The sequence below is a fragment of the Anomaloglossus baeobatrachus genome, chromosome 6, assembly GCF_048569485.1.
Source record: "Anomaloglossus baeobatrachus isolate aAnoBae1 chromosome 6, aAnoBae1.hap1, whole genome shotgun sequence".
Classification (NCBI taxonomy): domain Eukaryota; kingdom Metazoa; phylum Chordata; class Amphibia; order Anura; family Aromobatidae; genus Anomaloglossus; species Anomaloglossus baeobatrachus.
In genome coordinates this window covers 261,693,072-261,715,620 of record NC_134358.1, presented here as the reverse complement: position 1 = coordinate 261,715,620, position 22,549 = coordinate 261,693,072, and the positions used below count along the sequence as shown (strand labels likewise).

The following is a 22,549-nucleotide window of genomic DNA, read 5'->3' as shown; positions in this document are numbered from 1 at the left end:
TGCATCACATTTTGATGCATTTATTTCCCAGGAGATGCAGTATTGGTGCAGGAAATTGGTGTATAAACTTCAGCACCATATCTGCATCTCTTGGCAAAAGCAAATGTGGTTTTCTGCCAGGAAATGCCAGTCTTATTGAATTGAATGAGTTCACCTAAGGTGAGGTCTCTTAGTTCAATGAGGTCACATGAGGTCACAGGTGGGGTAACGTGGGAACCTCCAGCTATGACCGCAGATAATCTGACATCACCATTCACAGCTGCAACTCAGTCAGTCTCTGCCTGAAACCACAGCGGACGGTCATGTTTTATAATGTGACTGCGCTGCGACTTCAGTATGTAGCAGAGAGAGGATCGTTATGGGAGCTTGTGTGGATTACATCAGAACTGGGTGTCCGGGCTTAATAAATTGGAGAAAGAGGGAGGTTTGTATTTTATTTGAACAAAAGGATTTTTTCGGTGTTTGTGTTTGTTTTCACTTACAGTATTAGTAATGGGGGTCTCAGACACTTTCCATTGCTAATCTAGGGTTTAGTGGCAACTGTGTGCGGTCATTAAACCCTTATATTACCCTGATTGCCACTGCATCAGGGCAATCAGGACATGCCGAGTAGAGTACCAGGTCACAGCTGTTGGCTTTATCATGGCTGGGTATCAAAATTGAGGGGGACCACACACCAAATTTTCAAATATTTAAATAATTTAAAAAAAACGCATAGAGTCCCTTTTGTTTTGATACATAGCCAAGATAAGCGCATGGCTGGGGGCTGCATCCTGTAGACATCTGCTTTATCTGTGCTGAGTATCAGAATGTGGAGAGACCCTACGCCAATCTATTTATTTATTTTTACACCACTATAGGAATGCATACAGCATGTGTGATGTCAACCAAACCACAGACGCTGTAACACAGGGTGGGGGCACGGTCTCATTACAACCAATAATAGATGGCGGGACTGATGGTGGGCGCAGGAAGCAGTGAATATATTTGAGGGTTAATGAGTGGACTTGGAAGCAGTGTTAAAGCCGCGCAGGAGACTCGGTAATTATAACTGTCCTGATCTAACCCCCCTAGTGTTTTCTACCACAATTTTACAGCACAATGTTTGTGTCCCAATAGACTTATATGGGGTTGGGCATCCGAGCAGATGTTTGGGTTCAAAGCTTCTTGCACCTCTCAGTATTTTCTCCCACATTTTTGCAGTTTGTTCAAGCTCTTGAATGTTTGCAGGGTTGTTTTTACCAATGGCAGATTTCAGCTCACCAAAAAGAATTTCAATGGGATTGAGGCCAAGACTCATTGCTGGCCATTTTAAAACAGTCCATTTTTATTTTTTAACCATTCCTGGGTATTTTTGAATGTAGGAGGACCCATGATCTTCGACACAAACCAGGTTTTCTTACACTGGGTAAGACATTTTGCTTTAAAATCTCTTGATAATTCTTTGATTTCATTATTCCTGTGATACTGTCAAGGCCTCTAGTACCAGACGCAGCAAAGCAACCGCACAGAATTATGGATCCTCCTCCATGCTTAACTGTTGGTAGGATGTTCTTTTACTTATAAGTTTAATTTCGCCATCTGTAAACAAACTATTGCTTTGCATTGCCAAAAAGGTTTGTTTTTGTTTCATCTCTCCACAGAACATTTTCCAAGAAGGATTGTGGTTTGTCAAGGTCCTCTTTGCCAAGACAAGTCGTTACCTTTTATGTATTTTCTTTATTCTTCAGCAATGGTTTCTTCTTTGGCCTTCGCCCTAAAAGCTCTGCTTGGAGTAGTGTGGTACTTGTTGAAACCATGACCCCAGACTGTTCCAGGTTGGCCTTTAGGTCTTTGTATATTTGACGTGATGTTTTTTCCACCATTCGCACCAACCTTCAAAGACTTCTCTTGTCAATTTTCTTCATTCCCCCACATCCAGGAAGGTTCTTGACGGTTCCATGCTTGGAAAACTTCTTAACAACATTGCACACTGTTAAACCTGGGATACCAAGGTCTTTAGAGATGGCCTTATACCCTTTGGATGTCTTCTGTTTGCTAATAATAGCAGTTCTGATGTCCTCAGAAAGCTCCTTTGTCTTCACCATTGTGACAAAGGAACAGGGCCTGCCATGTGGCTTTTTAAAACACTGAAGTCATCATTCACTGGCTAATTCATTTCACATGGGCACCTACAATTTCTCATAAGCGATTCTCATTTATGATTTACCATATGCGAGTCAAAATGTGTTTCCATAATAATTTAATGTAAAGGGTGCCACTACCAGTGTCACAGCAAGCTTTAGGTTAATCTATTTTTCCCTCCCATTGTTTTTTGTTTTAAATTGTTTATCATTTGCTCTTTTGTATTTAACATGAGTGCTGTATACAAAAAAAGCAGTTTCACTTGATTCATTTTTTTTTTCAGGAGATATTTCACATTATGTAATTAAACTTCATCGGTGCCAATAACCATGAGCAGGACTGTACATATCCGAGGCAGAAATCTACGTGGTAATCTGGATTCTATAAAGTTTGATTCATGTGAACATATCTGAAAGGGAATAGGATTCTTTAACTTTATATATAATTTTACAATGACTGGTGTTAAAAAATGCATTAAATAGAACAGCTAGTATAATATTCTATCAAGCATAGAAAAGCTTATAAAAAAGGTATTGATTTCAGGAATGAGCAATCAACACTTGGAAGAAAATCTGAAATGTGTCATCACTGACATTCTCTATTTCCCAGTTTTGCAAGCAGTATCATATGAGGAACCAATTGACAGCTGTATAAGCATGATTGTTGTGAAGAAAACTAAAGGCAGTGTGGCAAAATTATTATACCAAAATTGTGTTTTAAAGGCACAGATGGAATCACTATAAATAGTGCCATATTTATGGGAAGCTACCCATTTGTTTCAAGGGGTTTTTTTTCTGATAGTTAGAGAAATGCAAATCAGTTCATTGCAAATCAAATTTGTGTTCAATTTTTATCTATTTTGCTGAACCTGGCAAATATGATCAATTTACAATTTGTTTTGCACATATTTCCTAAAATGGCCACCTCCATTTTACACGTTGCAGAATATTATACCAACCAGAGAAGGAATACAGTATCCCGGGTGCAGCTCGGAGGACTTTAGTGCCTGCGACCAACGGCTCAGCTAACTGAACAGCCCAAACTACGGGCCGACAGGACTACGCCCGACACTTTTCCCCCGTGAGTGCTGCACCCCCGGGAGCCCACACCGACAACCCAGCAGATACATACCCACCGCTTGGCTCCGCCCCCCCCGCACTCCACCCCCTGCACACATTACCCCCACTTGGCTCCGCCCCCCGCCCCCACACACATTATCCCTGCTCAACTCCGCCCCCTGCAGACATTACCACCACTTGGCTCCGCCCCCTCCACACATTACCCCTGCTCGGCTCCACCCCCCACCCACTCCGGCCCCCGCACACATTACTCCGCTCGGCTCCGCCCCCCCGCACTCTGCATGTAACACACACACACAAACCTGGATAGTCACCTGTCCCCAGCCATGCAATCCCCGGCACTGACGTCCTCAGCGCCATGGCTCCGCTCGGCTCCACCCACCCCGCACTCCGCCCCCCGCACACATTACCCTGCAGGATGGGGGCACCTCTCAGGATGATGGCTGCACAACGATGGGGGCACATCTCAGCATCAGCATATTTTTACGTAACTTTACACTGTTCATGGTCTTCTTTCATTACAAGCCATGGACATCATTAAACATTACACTCATCTATTAAAACTGTTCCTTCTGTGGTTTGTCATTTTAAAACCAATAAACAATTATAAGAATACTAAATAAACTTAACCCATCCAGTCCATTCATTACCTTATTATTCAATCTGCTAACCTCCATACACATTCTAGACTACCCGATACATTAGAATTGGGTCACCTTCTAGTCCCATATAATAATTTTGTATTTCAATATGTAGGCCTACAATTCTATAAGAGCAATTTATTTTTTTAAGCCAGAATTCTACTGTGAATTTGCTGAGGAAAGAAGTTATCTACAGTAAAAGTTTGTCAAACCAGTGTTGGTTTATATCCAAAAAGTTCCGTCTTAATAAGTAAATAAATGTAAAAATTATGACTTCATCAAGAAGAGTCTGCTACATCTGTGGGGAGTACATGGTTGAAAAACAAGGAAGAAATATTACAGGCTTTATGCATGGAGTATACCTGGCTTATTTTGGAGCGCAGCTTGGAGACCTCTCTCTCTCTGACGGTCGGTCTCTCCCTCTCTCTTTCATACTCACCGATGCACCATGGCGCTGCACGGCTGTCACAAAGCTCCGGCGGCTTCTCGTCCTTTGAAAATGCTGGCCACTCATTATTCTATCTCGTTTTTACTACTTCCCCTGCCCACCGGCACCTATGATTGGTTGCATTCAGACGAGCCCCCACACTGAGTGACAGCTGTCTCACTGCAGCCAATCACAGCTGCCGGTGGGCGTGTCTATATCGTGCAGTAAAATAAATAAATTTAAAAAAAAAAAGACATGCGGCCCCTCCCCAATTTTGATACCAGCCAAAGTAAAGCCCCATGGCTGAAGGCTGGTATTCTCAGGATGGGGAGCCCCACGTTATGGGGAGCTACCCAGCCTAAAAATATGAGCCAGCAGCCGCCTGGAATTGCCACATCCATGAGATGCGACAGTCCCAGGACTCTACCTGGCTCATCCCGAATTGCCCTGGTGCAGTGGCAATCGGTGTAATAAGGAGTTAATGGCAGCCCATAGCTGACACTAAGTCCTAGGTTAATCATGGCAGGCGTCTATGAGACACCCCCCATGATTAATCTGTAAGTTAAAGAAAATAAACACATACACCCAAAAAATCCTTTATTTGGAATAAAAGACAAAAAAATCACCCTCTTTCACCACTTTATTAAAATCCCCAAACACCCCTCCAGGTCCAGCTAATTCTCATGAGGTCCCACGACGCTTTCAGCTCTGCTACATCGGCAGCGGACAGCAAGCGGCCACAGACCACGACAGCTCTCTGTCAGCTCCACGGAGCAACTGAAGTGAGTCGCGCTACCAGCGATGATGTCACTCAGGTTACCCGCGGCCAGCAAGTCGCATGATCAGCAGACCCCTCACTCAGGTGATTTGCGGTCTTGGGTGGAGGACTCCAGCTGGCCGCAGGTAACCTGAGTGATAGCACCATTGATTGCGCGGCTCACTTCAGTCACTCAGAGGATTTGTGGTCACCGGTGAGTCCTTCATCGGTGACTGCAAATCAGGCCGTGACATACAACAGAGCGGCGCAATGACAATGAAGTCGGGTAAATTTCATCCGAGTTCATTCTCATCACGCGGCTCTGTCTCGCAGCCAGCCATACTCTATTGGGATGTAGCAGAGCCAAGTGCATGCGTTTTGGATGCATTTTTTTTGTCAAACGCAGTGTTTACAGTTGTCAAAATGCTGCAGTTTATTTCAAGTCAAGCCAGAACGCAGTGTGTGCACATAGCCTTATAGTTTGCCTTCTGCTCTATACCGATACTTCTGGGGTCTTCCCTCTGAGGCTCACCCAACCACTTTTATCTTTTGTCTGTACTGCTGGAATTATCTGTATGTCACTGTTTTTATATTTATATTTCAAGTAAAATTTGTTACATTTTTTTCTTAGATTTGATTTATAGACTTTGTTCTGGCGCACCTTTTTCTTTTTCGGTTAATACTTGTAATATAAGTGCCTGATGGGGACACTTACATTTATTATTTTCTAGGATTACAATCTTTGGTTTCCTATGACATGTTATAACACAGCCAATCAAAAATCCTAGCCTGTTCAAAAGCAGAAGAAAAAAAATGCAGCAGCCATTTTCTGGTGAATCTGGATAGTAATTGGACAACACAGCTCACATCTTAGCCAAAGAAATGAAGACAGAAAACACTGAATAAACGCTATAGAAAATATGTGACAGGACAGAAGTGAAGATTAGTGTCTATGGAAAAATGAAAAATACAAATATTATTTCCAGGTAGTGAGTGATAGGAGAGTCACTGTGTCTGTAATGCAAGGCCAGGAAGGAACACGTCGCTGGCAGATGCCGCTTGATTAATCAGTGTGGATCCAGGGCTGCTGCAATTCAATACACAGACATCTCTTCACACCAATTGCATACTTTTGAGTACTTTTAATTCATGGCAAAGTTATTTGCTGCAAATCTAATTTCCTAGCAAAATTGGACCACGTTCATACCATCTAAAGATAAGCTCATCTCTTTTGGATGCATACAATGACTACAATATAAGGCCTCACCACTATGTTACCTGCAGGCCACATTACAACATTTCTGATCGCTTGCTCATAGTGATGAGTGGACCCAGAAAAAAAAAAAAAAGTTCCGGCCCGGTATTAATCCTACATATCTGTCTGGATACCGGTCCCCATATAAGTCTAGGGAGACCCGAATCATGAGCTTAAAAATGGTAGTAGAAGGGATAAAGGGATTGGAGCTAGCCTCTGTGCCGGCGGCCGGCTGACTCTCTGTGCCAGCGGCCGGCTGACTCTCTGTGTCGGAAGTCGGGTGGCTTGCTGGCATCTACTCTGGGCGAGCACCCGGCTCGCTGTGAAGACTGCAGTGGCTAAGCGGTGGGTGTCCCAGATGGTCTGTCCGCGGTCTGGGCTTCAAATGATAGCGCCCAGAGTCAGCGTGTGCGCAGATGGAGCTCTTGGATGAGAGCTCCATCTGATCACTCGCTGCTCCGGGCGCCATTTCTTTGAAGCACCGGCCTGCTCCACCACACAACCACCGCAGCTTCCGCTGCCAGCACTGACCCGCGCCGCTGCCAGGACGGACCTGCCGTAGCTGCCAGCACAGCCTCCTGTGACCCCGCTCCACCACCCCCTCTGGTAAGATAACACCGGAGTATAAGACGGACCCCGTTTTTTTTTTTTTACCTTTTCTTATCTCTAAATTTCGGGTCCCTCTTATAATCCAATGCGTCTTATAAAAAAAAAACAAAAAACGGTACAATATGTCATGAAAAAACAGTTTCAGAATCACTGGGACATATTGAAGCACTCCAGAGCTATTACTGCATAATGTGACACTGGTCAGATTTTAAAATTTGGCCTGTTCAGCAAGTTGAAAACTTGAGGGCTGATGGAGTTAAAAAGAAATGTTACTGGGATTATGCATGTTAAAACAAAGGTATGGCCATAATGATGCTGTCAAACAGATTCATTACATACCTTCAGTGAAGAACTCGCTACAGAACACCCACTCTTTTCGCTTGCACGTGAAGAACATCTCTAGAATCCGCCCCTTTCACATCATGGAAACTAGAAAAACCCTCACCGTGGCCCTGATCCATTTCAACCTAAATTATTGTAATTCTTTATTAATTGCCCTCCCCCTAACTAGACTTTCTCCTCTGCAGTCCATCCTTAATGCAGTGCCCAGGGTCACTTATATGGCTAATCGTAACTTGGACAATTCTGCTGTGTGCTAGTCATTGCATTGGCTGCCCATACACTATAGGATCCAATTTAAATTGCGTGTTCTCACCCACAAAGCTCCCCACTCTCTACGTTCCGCAAATGACTTACCACTAACTTCCACACTAATCCAAGCCTCTCACACCCGGCTCCAAGACTTCTCCCGAGCTGCACCAATCCTCTGGAATGTTCTAGGATGAACCACAATTTGCAAGTCTTTAGACACTCCCTAAGGCCTATATAAAAGCAAAATACCAGAAAACCATATTCAAAAATATCCCACGGGTCCTCATTGATCTGAGGGCCACATGGGTAGCACAAACTCATAATACTATAATAACAAGAGGAGGAGGCGAGTTTTTAAAGTGCAAAAAAGTACATATGTTATTAAGGATGAGGGTGACACAAACTTGTAGGCATTTAAAAGGATAAAACCCAGACCCATGCCGGCACCCCTTCCCCTGAAGAAGAAAGACAACACTTCTATCGAAACGTACGTCGGGCAGCCTGGGGACCACGACCCTCGACCCCCAAGTGTGCACTTGCATATTTCCATTGTGGACAATTTTCCGGCATCTAAGGGTATGATTCCTGCTTCTGCAGGATCTATGTAATATGAGTTAATCACTCTGCACTAGCTATGAGACGTAACCCTGCAATGCCTATACAATTGTTGATAGATGATGTGTGATCTGCATGGTCACAGGCCATTCATTATAGTTATACTATCTACTGGCAGTATTTTCGATTTCTGTGTTATTTAACTCTATATACCCCACATGCTGCAGATTTTATCTGATACTATTGCATATACATTTGAGACTTTTTAACATAGAATACTTGATATTGTATACTTAATTGAATGTTCCAGTGACTATGGCACAGTATCCCATATGCATGTAGCCCTTGGATGGGTCTGGGTTTTATCCTTTTAAATGCCTACAAGTTTGTGTCACCCTCATCCTTAATAAAATATGTACTTTTTTGCACTTTAAAAACTCGCCTCCTCCTCTTGTTATTACTCCCTAAGGCCTGTTTCACACGTCAGTGATTCTGGTACGTTTGTGCTTTTTTTTAAACGTACCAGAATCACTGACATACGCAGACCCATTATAATGAATGGGTCTGCTCACACATCAGTGATTTTTAACTGCACGTGTCTCCGTGCGGCATACCCGCGTGTGCGTGATTGCCGCACGGAGACATGTCCATTTTTTTCTGGCATCACTGATGTCCCACGGACCACGCAGTGGTGTGATCCGTGAGACATGTGCCAGAAAAAAACGTGCTTTTAAAATAAAAATCATGTTTACTCACCCGGCTCCAGCGACGCTCTCTGCAGCCTGTTCTCCCTGCTGCTTCTGAGCCGGCTCATTACTGTCACGCATATTCATTATGCACGACACAGCCGACCCGGAAGCAGCTGCTGTGGGGGTCAGCGCCGGCCGGATGCTGCACTGCGGGAGCGATCAGCACCATGGAGAGCGGGAGCGCGCACAGGTGAGTTAATCTCTAAGTGCAATCACGGGCCACGGAGAACGGAGCCCGGATTGCACTTAGACAACCCACGTGTGCCGTGATTCACGGCACACGGAGGGACATGTGTGTGTTTTACACGCCAGTGAAAAACGTCAGTATTTTTCACTGACGTGTGAAACGGGCCTAAAACACATCTTTTTAGGGTGGCCAATCACCTTCCCTAATCAAATTTAATTTATATAGCGCCCTCCACTACTTCTCAGAACATACCGTATTTTTCGGACTATAAGATGCACCGGACTATAAGACGCACCCTGGTTTTAGAGGAGGAAAATAGGAAAATAAAATTTTAAGCAAAAAAATGTCGTCATGACACACTGTTATGGGGCGAGGATCTGCTGCTGACACTATTATGGGGGTAATATCCCCAAATTCTCTACTAAGGTACCCCATCCTGGTACTGATCCTCCTGCCTTGTATATGATCCTGCTCATATACCCCCATCCTGCTCATATACCCCTTTCCTGCTCATATACCCCCATCCTGCTCATATACCCCCATCCTGCTCATATACCAGCATCCTGCTCATATACCCCCATCCTGCTCATATACCCTCATCCTGCTCATATACCCTCATCTTGCTCATATACCCCCATCCTGCTAAATGTGCCCCCATCCTGCTCATATATCAGCATCCTGTTCATATACCCCATCCTGTTCATATACCCCCATCCTGTTCATATACCCCATCCTGCTCATATACCCCCATCCATCCTGCTCATATTCCCCCATCCTGCTCATATACCCCCATCCTGTTCATATACCCCCCATCAATCCTGCTCATATACCCCCATCCGGTTCATATACCCCCATCCTGTTCATATACCCCCCATCCATCCTGTTCATATACCCCCATCCATCCTGCTCATATACTCCCATCGTGCTCATATACCCCCATCCTGTTCATATACCCCCATCCTGCTCATATACTCCCATCCTGCTATATGCCCCCATCGTGCTCATATACCATCCTCGTATATGCCTGTATCCTATGGCACAGAGAAAAAAAATAAACGTTTATACTCACCTGTTCCTCACTCCCTGCAGCACCGATCATCTTCCTCTCTGCGCCGCTGACCTGTGTGTGTGGAGCCGTTCCCCTGCAGCTTCGCGATGTCTTCCTGCCTGTGCTGATCAGCTGATTCTTGTGGACACTAGCAGCGCGCACAGCGATGACGTCATCGCTGTGCTCGCCGCCTCCATAGATCAGCAGACCGGCACAGACAGGAGCACATCGCAAAGCTGCAGGGGAACAGTGACGGGTGAGTACACTGATTCACTACACCCCGCGCTGATGATGATGCACGGAGGGCAGTGAATACAGCCGAGCATGATCACTCCAGGCTGTAATTGCCAGGGGTGATCACGGCCGGCTCTTTACTATGCGCGCGTCCCCGCTCGTCACCCCGCCCACCTGTCAGCGCCGACTTCTGCGCTGAGATGGGCGGGAGGATGGGCGTGCATATGTAATGAGCGGGTCCACGTGGTCACAGCAGGCGCTGCTACAGCCTGCTCGTGCCCCCGATGACCCTCTCCACCGCAGCATACACCCTCCACCCTCATACCCGGCCGCAGCCCTATAGTCAGACCATAAGACGCACCCCCCACTTTCCCCCAATATTTGGGGGAAAAAAAGTGCGTCTTATGGTCCTAAAAATACGGTAATTCTATAAAAAAAAAAAGTAACAAAAAGAGGAATATAATTTCCTCCAAAAATTCAGCAATTACTCACAGCAAGAAGAGGACAGCAGCTTTAACATGCCCAGGCCAAAGGATCTAATGCACTGACAGAATGCAGCAAAGCCCCCCCAATAAAGATGGAGGCATCACAGATGCAAAACACTGATGAAGTAACCAACCACTCACAAACATGGAGGTGGTGATTGCTTGGTGATAAAATTGCACACAAAATAGATTTGTATGGGGCGCCGCTCAGAACATACGGTAATTCTCCATCAGACTCCACCGCACACAAAAGCAATACAAAGATTGGCTGCCTATTGGCTCATGCCGCCTTTATATATCCCCCATTTCTTAGAGTTGGCTGGACTGTCGTTGTAAATCAGCACCTGTACCTTGTCACCTCCACATCACCCCATTGTAGATTGTAAGCTCTTACGAGCAGGGTTGTCATTATTTTTGCTTTAATTATTGTATTTTCTTTAACTGTTACTTATGAATATTTGTTTGTATATGAACCTCTGAATTGTAAAGCACTGCGGAATATGTTGGCGCTATAGTAAAGATTATCATTAATAAAGTATTAGTGGGCTACAAACCCGAAGTGTCCATGACCGCTGCTAGTCCTCCAACCCAGTGCTGCAACCGTCATGTTCTTCCCAATATTGTTGAACTGTCCAAGAATTGATTGCATGGAAGACGTGCACATTGCAACAGCCAAGCACAGATCTTAACGATGATACTGATATCTACAGCACAAGATCGCTAAGGTCATTGATTGGCTGCAGAAGTCACTTGCGCATGTAGAGCACATCAGTACTACAGAACGTGGACAAAAACAGACCGAGATCAGCAGCAGGAGGATTCTCAAAGTGTAATTATTGCTTTCTATTTTATCACATAACATTTTTTTTTCTTCTAAGAAAATCACTAACTTTTTCAGTTTTTAGTTGATGTAGCAATGAGGGCTTCATTATATGAGAACATTTATCATTTTATATAGTATTATTTTGGGGTGTAGTTACATTTTTATCAATATTTACATGTGGGAAAGTGGTGGATTAAAAAGAAGAAAATCGGAAACATTTTTTTTTTTACACTATACAGAATGTAGTGTAAGTAATGAGTTTATTTTATGTGTCATTGCAATTTTAACATTGCCATCATGGTCTCTGGCCTAATGACTAATGGAAAAATACTTAGCTGATCAGCATCACATGAGTGAAAATGGGCTATTGACTGCAGAATTTGATGGGTTAAAAGGTCAGAATCAGAGGTTTCTATATCAATAGTTCTGGGCTCCTGTTATTCACCAAATAGGCAAAGCTTCTGTGTCCTTCTGTTTCTATTATGTATAGCATGACGCCTTTAGACAGCATTCTATGATATGCAGTAGGGGTTACAATGATGTGCATTTCTTATGACAAAAGTAGTGTCTAATTTGGTTTTCAAATAATGGCTGTAGTAGGAGTTCTCCACAATCATCCAACTAATAAATTATTGCGCATTTGGAAGGATGGACTTCTTTCTAGTTTCTTTCTGTTTATTTTAAGGTGTGAATTAAAAAAAAAATCTCATATATGAATAGACATGAGCAGACTCGCAGATAACCGAGACCGGTGGGTCCCTACGGTCCGGAATCTGGTACGCATATAAATTTATGGGCACAAGAATCCGGTGATTAAAAATTTTGGTAGAAGGGATGGGGGATATGAGCACGCGGTATACTCACCGAAGCTCCGTGTTATGGCGGCAAGCTGCTGCCAGGTCACGCATTCACTTCCGCGCTGCATGCGTCTATATCGTGCACTAAATATAAAGGTAGATGCTAGAATGTACGGGCTCCTTCCAGGTATGATGTAATTTGTCACATGATACGGGAGTGTTCAAAATGTAGCCCAATGTTTTTCAGAAGGAATAAACATTATTTTTCCACGTGTGCATGGAGTTGTTTATAATCGAAGCAGCGATCTGGCGGTAAGACCCCTAGATGGGGGGATAAGCAGATCTCTGCGCCCATGATATTTTCTCCTATGCTAATCCTGTGCCTCCTGGTTCATGATTCATGAGGCTATGGATGAGCAACGATGAGCGGCCTAGGAAGTGAAGGAGAAGCTGCGAGAGCAGTCTACAGCCGCGACTGAGCCTTGGTAAGTATGAAGTGCTAGATTCATTATTTTCTTTATTTTTCCTTTGTTTATTTTTTTTAATTTCTTGAGTAGCAGATCCAAATCAAACACTTGGAATCCCGAGCCCGGGTCCAGCATCCAAATATCTTTGAAATCGCGCAAATCTGGACTTTTACAGTCCGGGTCCGCTCATCACTACCTATGAATCTTGACACGAATATTCGTACTCTACCGTAAATACTTCGACTATTGTAAGCTGCAATCTTTCTCAAGACTGCCCCAGTTGTCATTCCAAGAAGCTGTAAAGAATATGAGCAATTCACTTCTTATACAATAAGGCAGTCAACATTTGATATTCAGCAGGCCTACACCCTATAAAGTAATCTTTACAAAAGACTAGGAAACCAATGATCACAAAAGTAAACAAACATATTGAACTGCCTGAAGTTGTTTACTTCGTTCCTATAAGTGCCTAAGCGATGAGAACATGAGAACTACAAAGCTAAGCCTAAAACCAGTACAAAGACTTAAAGGAGTTATCCAACATACACTCCAAAAAAAAGTAAGCTAATCTGTGCTGTATTGTCATATAAATCACCCCTACATTGTTAATTTTTGTTTTCTGACTTTTGTTCCTCTTGAATTCACCCTTTATTCTCTGCAGATCTTTGTTTACATTCAGCTCCAGCAAACATGACAACTTCCTGTATTCTTGGTTGCCAAACCTCAGTCAGAGCTTGCACCGCCCGGCCTCACTGTCCAGCCCCACACCCTGCCCAGCCTCACTGTCCAACCCCACCCCCTGCCCAGCCTCACTGTCCAGAAACGCCCCCTGCCCTCCCTCTGCACACTCATTGGCTGTCAGTATTCTGCCCAGCACCTGACCTCTCAGCATAAGTGACAGAGCAGAGATCCTGCTTCTCTCATCTGTGACACAGCAATCACCTCACATGCACAATGGTGACACACAGAGATGCTACCTGTTCCTCACCCCTTATAGATAAATGAATACTGTGTAAGGCAGACTATATATAGCACCCAATGTGAGTCTATAGTAGATATATACGCCATGTATGTATGGTACATGTGCGTGCGTGCGTGCGTGTTAAAATAAATAAATTAAAAAAAAAATCCGACGTGGGATCCCCCTATCTTTTGTAGCCAGCTAGGGTAAAGCAGACGGCTGCAGCCTGCAAACCACAGCTGGCAGCTTCACCTTGGCTGGTAATCCAAAACAGAGCGCACCCCACGCTGTTATTTAATATTAAATAATTTAAAACAAAAAACATGGGGTCCCCCCAAATTGGATCACCAGCCAAGGTAAAGCATACAGCTGTGGTCTGGTAGTCTCAGACTAGGGAGGTCCACCGTTATTGGACACTCCCCAGCCTAAAAATAGCAGGCTACAGCTGCCCCAAGTGGTGCATCTATTGGATGTGCCAATCCTGGCGCTTTGCCCCAACTCATCCCGTTGCCCTGGTGCGGTGGCAAACGGGGTAATACATGGGGTTGATGCCAGATGTGTAATGTCACCTGGCATCAGGCCCTGGGGTTGGTGATGTGACGCGTCTATCAGATACCCGACATCACCAACCCAGTCAGTAAGAAAAAAAAAATAGACAACAAAAAAGTTTTATTTAAAAAAAAACACTCCCCACATTCCCTCTTTAACCAATTTATTGAAAAGAACAATCAAATCCGGGTCCAGCGCAATCCAATAAGGGGGTCCCACGGTGATCCATACCATAGTCAATGAGACTCCCAGTCAATGAAGAACAAAATGTTCCCCATTCGCTGGGAGACCAGTGCAATGACCTGAGCTAACATCAATAGGTCAGCCCAGGTCACTGCAGGGAATGACGAGCGCTGACTTCAGGAGGTTAGATGAGATCATTACCTGCTGTGACGATCTCCTGCACTCCTGACGTCAGCGCTGTCACTGCCTTCTATGCCCGCCGTGTTCTCAGCAGTATCGCGAGAGCCCGTGACGTCACTGCTAGTGACAGTCTCGGGCCGCCCGCGAGACATGATGTGACAACGCGCGGGCATAGAAGGCAGTGACAGCGGTGACGTCGGCAGAGGAGGAGATCGTCACAGCAGGTAATTTTGTCATCTAACTTCCCGACAGCAGCGCTCGTCATCCCCGCGGCTGCCAGCACTGCAGGAGTGGGAGGTTGCGGGGAGAGTACGGGTGCGGAGGAATGTGTGGGAGGGTGCAGGGAAGGGGGCGGGGACTCCACGCACTGTACAGCCCAGCAGGGCGGCAACATGCTGTTCCAGATTTGCATGTCAACATGGTCCTGCCCATGTTGACATGAAATGACCGGAAGCAGCAAAATCGCGGCAAGAGCTGTCACATGACCACTCTGACCCGGGGGAGAGGGGCTGACAGCAGGGCAGGTAAGTGGTCACTATCTACTTACCTGCCCCAATGTAGCCCAATAGGGTAATAATGAAAAAAACTCAAAATAAGCCGGATAACCCCTTTAACAAAAACTTGAAAAGTTAAATCAATTTAGTATGACTCCTTATTTTGCCACCATCAGCAGAAACTGGAAAAACTGCATCACCGAATACATATTATTTGAAAAGTTGACAGGTACATTCCTGTCAATTCATTGTGGGACAATTTCAAGAATGAATTAAAGGACTGTTACTCTGCATAGCCACTTTTATGTTTTCATTTTTCAATTTGTTGTTGCATATATATTGTTATAGCCTCTTGTTTACAGTAAAATCATACAATTTTTATTTTTTATTATCTTTCATTTTTTAATTTTAAGTTTATGTTTGTTTCCTTACAATTTTTTAAAACAGTAAAAATGTATATTGTTTCAGAGTATGACAAGTTATCTTCCTACCTTATTGTAACCTGTTACATTCCTAGGATTTCTCCACTACCACAACTAATAATCTGAAATCATCAAGCCTGTACTGGTCATGTGTCAGTGCGGGCTGAAGGCATACAACCCCTAAGACCTGTTTTGCAACTCACAAAAACGGTATCACACATTCCTCAGTCGGTGGCCGTGAGAATTGCTATTACATCAAGAAATATATATTTTCCTCCCTAAGATCATCTCCAGGTTCATCCTCCTAAATGTTTAAACATTTTCCAGTTGGGCGCTGTCAGTTTCTGTGCACTGCTATAAAGCTGTCAAACTGATGGAGGAGGATTATGAAGCTGGAGATCTCCCCATCAAGCACAACGTGGGTTAAAACATATTTCTTCACACGTAACAACAATGCTCCCAGCCACCCACTGAAGTATAAGTGATACAGCTCTAGTTAGTTGAAACACAGATCTTCGGAACTGTATAGCTTCAGTCTGTAGCCTATACTGACACATGACTAGGACGAGCTGCAGTTTGATAACACTCTTGGAGAGCCCCTTTAAATATGGCTGAAAAATAAAATGTTTTTTGTTGTTTTGGGGGTTATTTTTTTTTTTAAATGCCCTCTCACATGGAGGCCAATATTTGATACATGTCATAATTCCACACTGTTTTCTCAAAGAATATTTTAGAGCATTATAAATTATTATTTTTTTATTACATAAAATCCTTACCTTTTGCTTGAATGAAATCCCTTGTTTTACTAGAGTTTCCTGCTCTATAAATATCCACACAAACATTAAACATGACAGCGCCACAGGAAAAAAGGCTTCATACCTATGTTACACAAGAGAAAGTAGAACGGGTGAGCAGCTTACACTAGAGTATAATGATTAAGAATGGAAAAGCAGAACTCATACTGAGTAGCTAATATTTTTTTTTAAGCAAATATTCTTTATGTTATTAGTCTATTTGTAAAATGTATCACCAGCCTAAAACTATATATAAAAGCCATAATATAGCTAAACTATAAAATATTCAAACCGGTTTCCTAATGTGTGTTGATGATTGGAATTTATTTTTTTTTTTAACAGACCAAAAAGCCATTCAAAATGATAATTACATGCCTTAGTTTTAGTCTGGTGCAAATCAAAAGACAAGACAATAGACTAAGGTCCTGTTTACACTGTGGTTCTGCAGTGCGTCGGTAGGTTCCTTCTAAATCCCCCAAAGAACGGAATTCAGACAAACCGTTAATGAGGCCATAGACTATAATGACACAAATGAATTTCAAGTGAAGTCAGTTTGTGTCAATTTTTCTCTGAATGTGTATGATTGATAAGAAGGGTACAAAAACTAGCTACCGCTACCTTCTTTGGAATGCAGCGCTCCTAAAATCACATTAAAGATTCTGTGACACTTAAACTTGAAATTGTCATACAACAAAATTGCTATGTGTAGCGCCAGCCTCAGCACTCAGCACTTTAACTGTATATCAGCAGTGTAAGATAACAGACCTGACATCACTAAAAGTTGAATCTTTGCAGCCTGGAAAATATAATTAATTTTAAAGGTGGAATATCATGGCCCTCCAGAGAAATATACTGAACCAAGCTATAGTATGTTCCATCTATATAAAAATAAAACTAGACATGAACTGGCAATTTTGCAATGTTTGATGATTACTATTTTGCTAACCAATTGGTTAAAAACAAATTCTAATGATCACAATTCATATGCTAAAATTAAAGGGTAATTCTCAAAATCACAATGTTGTCTTATAATAATGTAAATCTACCCTATTTTGCATATGTCACGACCCAAAAGATGTCCCTCCAAGCTCTATTTACCCTCTAGTTGGCATTGAATCTATCCTGTAGTTCCAATGCTCCTGGTCAAGCATGCACAGTGGAGTCTCTATCAGCTGGCTTCTAGGAAAACTCTGATGTGTCTCCAACACCAACAAGTGAGTGTATTCTATGTTTAGAATACACACTAAAGAATACACACTATGCTTTTGTACATTGTATGCATCTGTACACAACTCTGTTAAAACATATGGCAGAAGGCTATCGTCTGACTATCAAACAGGTGGGGCAAGTCTGGAGGAAACAGGATGAGAGTGGGGTGTGCAGCACTGAGGGGAAACAGGTTGATGTCTAGAAATGTAGTTCAAGCAGTGTAAGAATAGGACTGCCCATTCAATTGTGTAAACCTGCATGCAGAGAGAGTCAGATGGAGATGAAAAAAGAAAACAAAAGGTACAAGAAAGAAACTTTATGTTGGGCTTACTCTATGAACAATAAGTACAGTGAAAGAAATAAGTATTTGATCCCTTGCTGATTTTGTAAGTTTACCCACTGACAAAGACATGAATAGCCTTTAATTTTAAGGGTATATTAATTTTAACAGTGAGAGATAGCATATCCAAAATAAAATCCAGAAAATCACATTGTATAAATTATATTAATTTATTTGAATTTTGCAGAGAGAAATAAGTATTTGATGCGCTACCAGCCATTAAGAGTTCTGGCTCGTACAAACCAGTTAGACGGTCCTAATCAACTCATTACCTGCATTAAAGACAGCGGTCTTAATTTGCCACCTGTATAAAAGACTCCTGTCCACAGACTCAATTAATCAGTCAGATTTTAACCTCTACAACATGGGCAAGACCAAAGAGCTCTCTAAGGATGTCAGGGACAAAATCATAGACCTGCACAAGGCTGGAATGGGCTACAAAACCATAAGTAAGATGCTGCAGGGTGAGAAGGAGACAACTGTTGGTGCGATAGTAAGAAAATGGAAGAAATACAAAATGAGTGTCAATCGATATCGATCTGGGGCTCCATGCAAAATACCACCTCGTGGGGCATCCAGGATCATGAGGAAGGTGACAGATCAGACTAAAACTACATGGGGGGGACTTGATAATCTAAAGGCAGCTGGGACCACTGTCACCAAGAAAATAATTGGTAACACATTACGCCTTAATGGATTAAAATCCTGCAGTGCCCGCAGAGGTCCACTGCTCAAGAAGGCACAAGTTCAAGCCTGTCTGAAGTTTGCCAATGAACACCTGGATGATCCTGAGAATGATTGGGAGAAGGTGTTGTGGTCAAATTATACAAAAATTGAGCTCTTTGGCATTATCTCAACTAGCCGTATCTGGAGGAAGAGAATTCCTGCCTATGACCCAAAGAACACTGTCCCCACTGTCAAGCATGGAGGTGGAAACATTATGTTTCGGGGGTGTTTCTCTGCTAATGGCACAGGACTACTTTACTGCATCAATGGGACAATGGATGGCCATGTACCGTAAAATCCGGAGTGACAACCTCCTTCCCTCTGCAAGGACATTAAAAATGGGTCGTGGCTGGGTCTTCCAGCACGACAATGACCCAAAACATAGAGCTAAGGCAACAAAGGAGTGGCTCAAAAAGAAGCACATTAAGGTCATGGAGTGGCTAGCCAGTCTCCAGACCCTAATCCTATAGAAAACTTATGGAGGGAGCTGCAGCTCTGACTTACCAAGCAACAGTCTCAAAATCTGAATGATTTAGAGATTATCTGCAAAGAGGAGTGGACCAAAATTCCTCCTGACATGTGCGCAAACCTCATCATCAACTACAAAAAACATCTGTCTGTTGTGCTTGCCAACAAGGGTTTTGCCACCAAGTATTGAGTTTTGTTTGACAGAGGAATCATATCAATTTGTCTCTGCAAAATATAAATACATTTATATAATTTATACAATGTGATTTTCTGGATTTTATTTTGGATATTCTCTCACTGTTAAAATTAGCCCACCCTTAAAATTATAGACTATTCATGTTTTTGTCAGTGGGTAAACTTACAAAATCAGCAAGCGATCAAATACTTATTTCCTTCACTGTATACATTTACTTTGCTTTGTAAAAAAGAATGTGATAGTGGGAATAACTCTTTAAGAGGATACATAATACCTTGCACTGTGGAAATTATAAAACCTACAGTAAATTATCCCAATTTTTCTGAAATTTCACAAAGGGTGAATTTGAAATTTACAGTACAGCTTAAAATAACTTTAAGAATTCCCAAAAATGAAAAATATTACCCAGTACTAAGTAGAAGATAGGAGGGCACAAAAGAAAGAAAAATGCTCAGGAGCCGCTGGAACAGGAACGTGGAACTAAGTAATGGCACAACTAAGGAAAAAGCTGAAAAAGAAAAAGAGAGGATGGTATTATTAGAGCCCATCACATTTCATTACATCATGTCTGCCAAACCTAATGGAGATCAGCAATTAAACAAAGAGCAGACCATAAATCTCTGCATTCTGCACGTTGTCCTTGTTTACTTGTGCTTACTCCGAGCCAAGTGGACTGAGTTGATAGAAAACATACGGGAAATCAGATAAATGTTGTAAAGTTCTTTCGTACCTTTCTCAGACGTGAAGACAGAGCTGTCTCATTCAATAAAAATTTCTTAACAGCAAGAGGCATACCACATTCGGTTTAATGTGATTACACCATGTTTCTGCTCGCTAATTGCTTTTTAACATCAGCAATAAGGTGCGGTAAGGACACCCTGCCTGCTGAGTGGCAGCAGAAGGATAGACTCATGTTATTTTTGGAAAATGTACTTAAAATGGCACATAATTCAGATGAGACAGCACAGCATAAATATTCTTTGTGCTTAGATGTCCTCGTAAAAGCATTCTTCATTTTAACTCTCTTTTGAACAAGCTTTGTTAATGTCAATTCTTAAAGGTGTTGTGTGGTTGGAGATCTTACATGGTAGAAACCCATAATCTCAGCTGACCGTGGACTTGTTCACGGCCTAGAACACTCCATTCAGCCTATTTTGTGGACAATAATTTGAAGATTAAATATTAATCAGAACCGCAGGTCATATACCTAAATCAATGATCAGAGATTGATTTTCATAGGGTCAGAATAGGAAGACCCACTTGTTCCTACTCAGGGTAGGACTTCTCTATTAATTAAACCCTTGTAAATGAGGGTTGTCATTAAGACCATCAGCTTGTAGTCTATATACACATTGCCTATGCTGAATCTGAAATTAAAATAAACCCCTTTCATGTTACAATCTTTTCCATAATAACAAAATATATAATATTCATTGGGGAAAATTGGCTTTAGGGTAATATTACAGTATGATGGACATGATTACATCAAATCTATTTTAAAGAATAACAAGTATTCTACATCAAATTGGTCAAAAGGTGAAATATAGCATAATTTATCCATGAATGGTAATATTAAAGAGAGAATCAAACTTCTCAATCTAAAGGTGCATTAGGTAATAATCATGAGTGACCATTACTCTGCTCACATCAATGGGACTGATGGAGATGGCTTAGTATTATCTCCTGTACTCACAGATAGTGAATGAGCAGAGCTCTGGCATGCATACTACTTCATGCTGATAAAGTGGTTTTTAGTTACAGTAATAAGTGGGGGTCCTAATGGTTGGACACCAACATTCATATATATATCACCTATCCTGGTCCATAATATCCGATTTAGAGGTCAATATGGATAAGTCTATGTAAGGCTCCTTTACTTCACTTACTTTCTTCTATATGTTTTATTTTTAGACCAGATTGTTATACAGTAGAAGGGGGAAACAATTCTTATGAAATATTAATGAATGTGTCTTAGGCTCCTTTCAATTGCGTTTTACCTTCCGCTCACAGGTCCCGTCGGGGCATCCGTCCGAACCGCCCCTCCCCCACTCTGCAAAGCGTGTTCCGGACGCATGCGCCCGACAGGGCCATTCACTGTTATGGAGCGCACTGCGTTAGCGTGTGCTCTGTTTTGTGCCATTTTTTTGCACAAATACGTTTCTGCAGACGGACACCCAAACGTAGTGGACTCTTTCAGTAACATAATATTTTGTCACACTGTTTTGTAACCTCGGTAAATTACTAAAATTGGAAAGACAACTTTGCAGTTATTAAAAATTTCAGTTGATAAAAATTATTCCCATTCTCAAGAATGGAGGCATTCTTAATTTAACAGCTCACTGTTCATTGCCTAGGTTACCAACCACAATCCCAGAAGTGGTCGGTTCCTAGGCTTGCATTCTCTTTGCTTTTAAGCGGTGGTCCACTACAAAGCATAGTGGCCACATAGATCTAAAGCTGAGAAAGAAGGCTTTTCTCAAATACCTTCCTTTTCCAATTTAGCCTGTGAGCTGTGCTATCGCTGTCCGCTCATCCCCATAAAGTGACCCAGGCTGCATATCCGGTGATATCACGTTAAGTTTCAGAATTGGAGGTTGACCTGACATCACTGAGGCGTGATCCAGTCTCCCTGAGTGACTGGGCTGTGGGCTGAGTTTCATTGCACGTCACAGCCCAGCATCTTACACGCTCTCACCTTCACTGTTTAACAGAGCGCTGCAAGCAGGTGAGCTGTTGTGAAATGTAATGAAACTCCACCCACAGCCTAGGCACTCAAGGAGACTAGGTCCTGCCTCCGTCATGTCAGGTCAACTTCCAATGCCGGAAGTTAACGTGATATCACAGGACATCAGAGGGTGCAGCAGTCAGGGTCACGTCATGGGGATGAGCGGACAGAGATAGTGCCGCTCATAGGTTGATCTGAAAAAAATAGGTATTTAGAAAAGCCTTCCTTCCCAGCTTTAAATCGATGTGGCCATTACGCTTTGTAGTGGACCACCTCTATAATGGCTGCTCAGAAGTAATTCCTGTGATCCTGCAAAGGCAAACCTGATCATTTACATATCAATTTAAAAGCCAATTTTTCAGTAACGGTGATAGGGACCGGGCCAGGCTAAGGTATTGCTGGACTTGTATTTAAAAGAGCTACATGCACATATACCATAAATATTTTGGGGTGTGAGATTCCCTTTAAAGATGG

At 42.7% G+C, this 22,549-nt stretch overlaps 1 protein-coding gene across 3 annotated transcripts in view; it reads right to left on the bottom strand.

Annotated features, from left to right (window-relative positions):
* The window catches only part of PIGN (phosphatidylinositol glycan anchor biosynthesis class N), a 478,983-nt gene that overhangs the window by 95,256 nt on the left and 361,178 nt on the right, over nucleotides 1-22,549 (bottom strand). For all 3 annotated transcript variants that reach the window (XM_075314844.1, XM_075314846.1, XM_075314845.1), the window contains 2 exons: nucleotides 19,756-19,858; nucleotides 16,394-16,496 (listed from right to left, as the gene is read on the bottom strand). In XM_075314844.1, coding sequence (XP_075170959.1) covers nucleotides 16,394-16,496; nucleotides 19,756-19,858 — 206 coding nt within the window. The remainder of the gene's footprint in view (nucleotides 1-16,393; nucleotides 16,497-19,755; nucleotides 19,859-22,549) is intronic.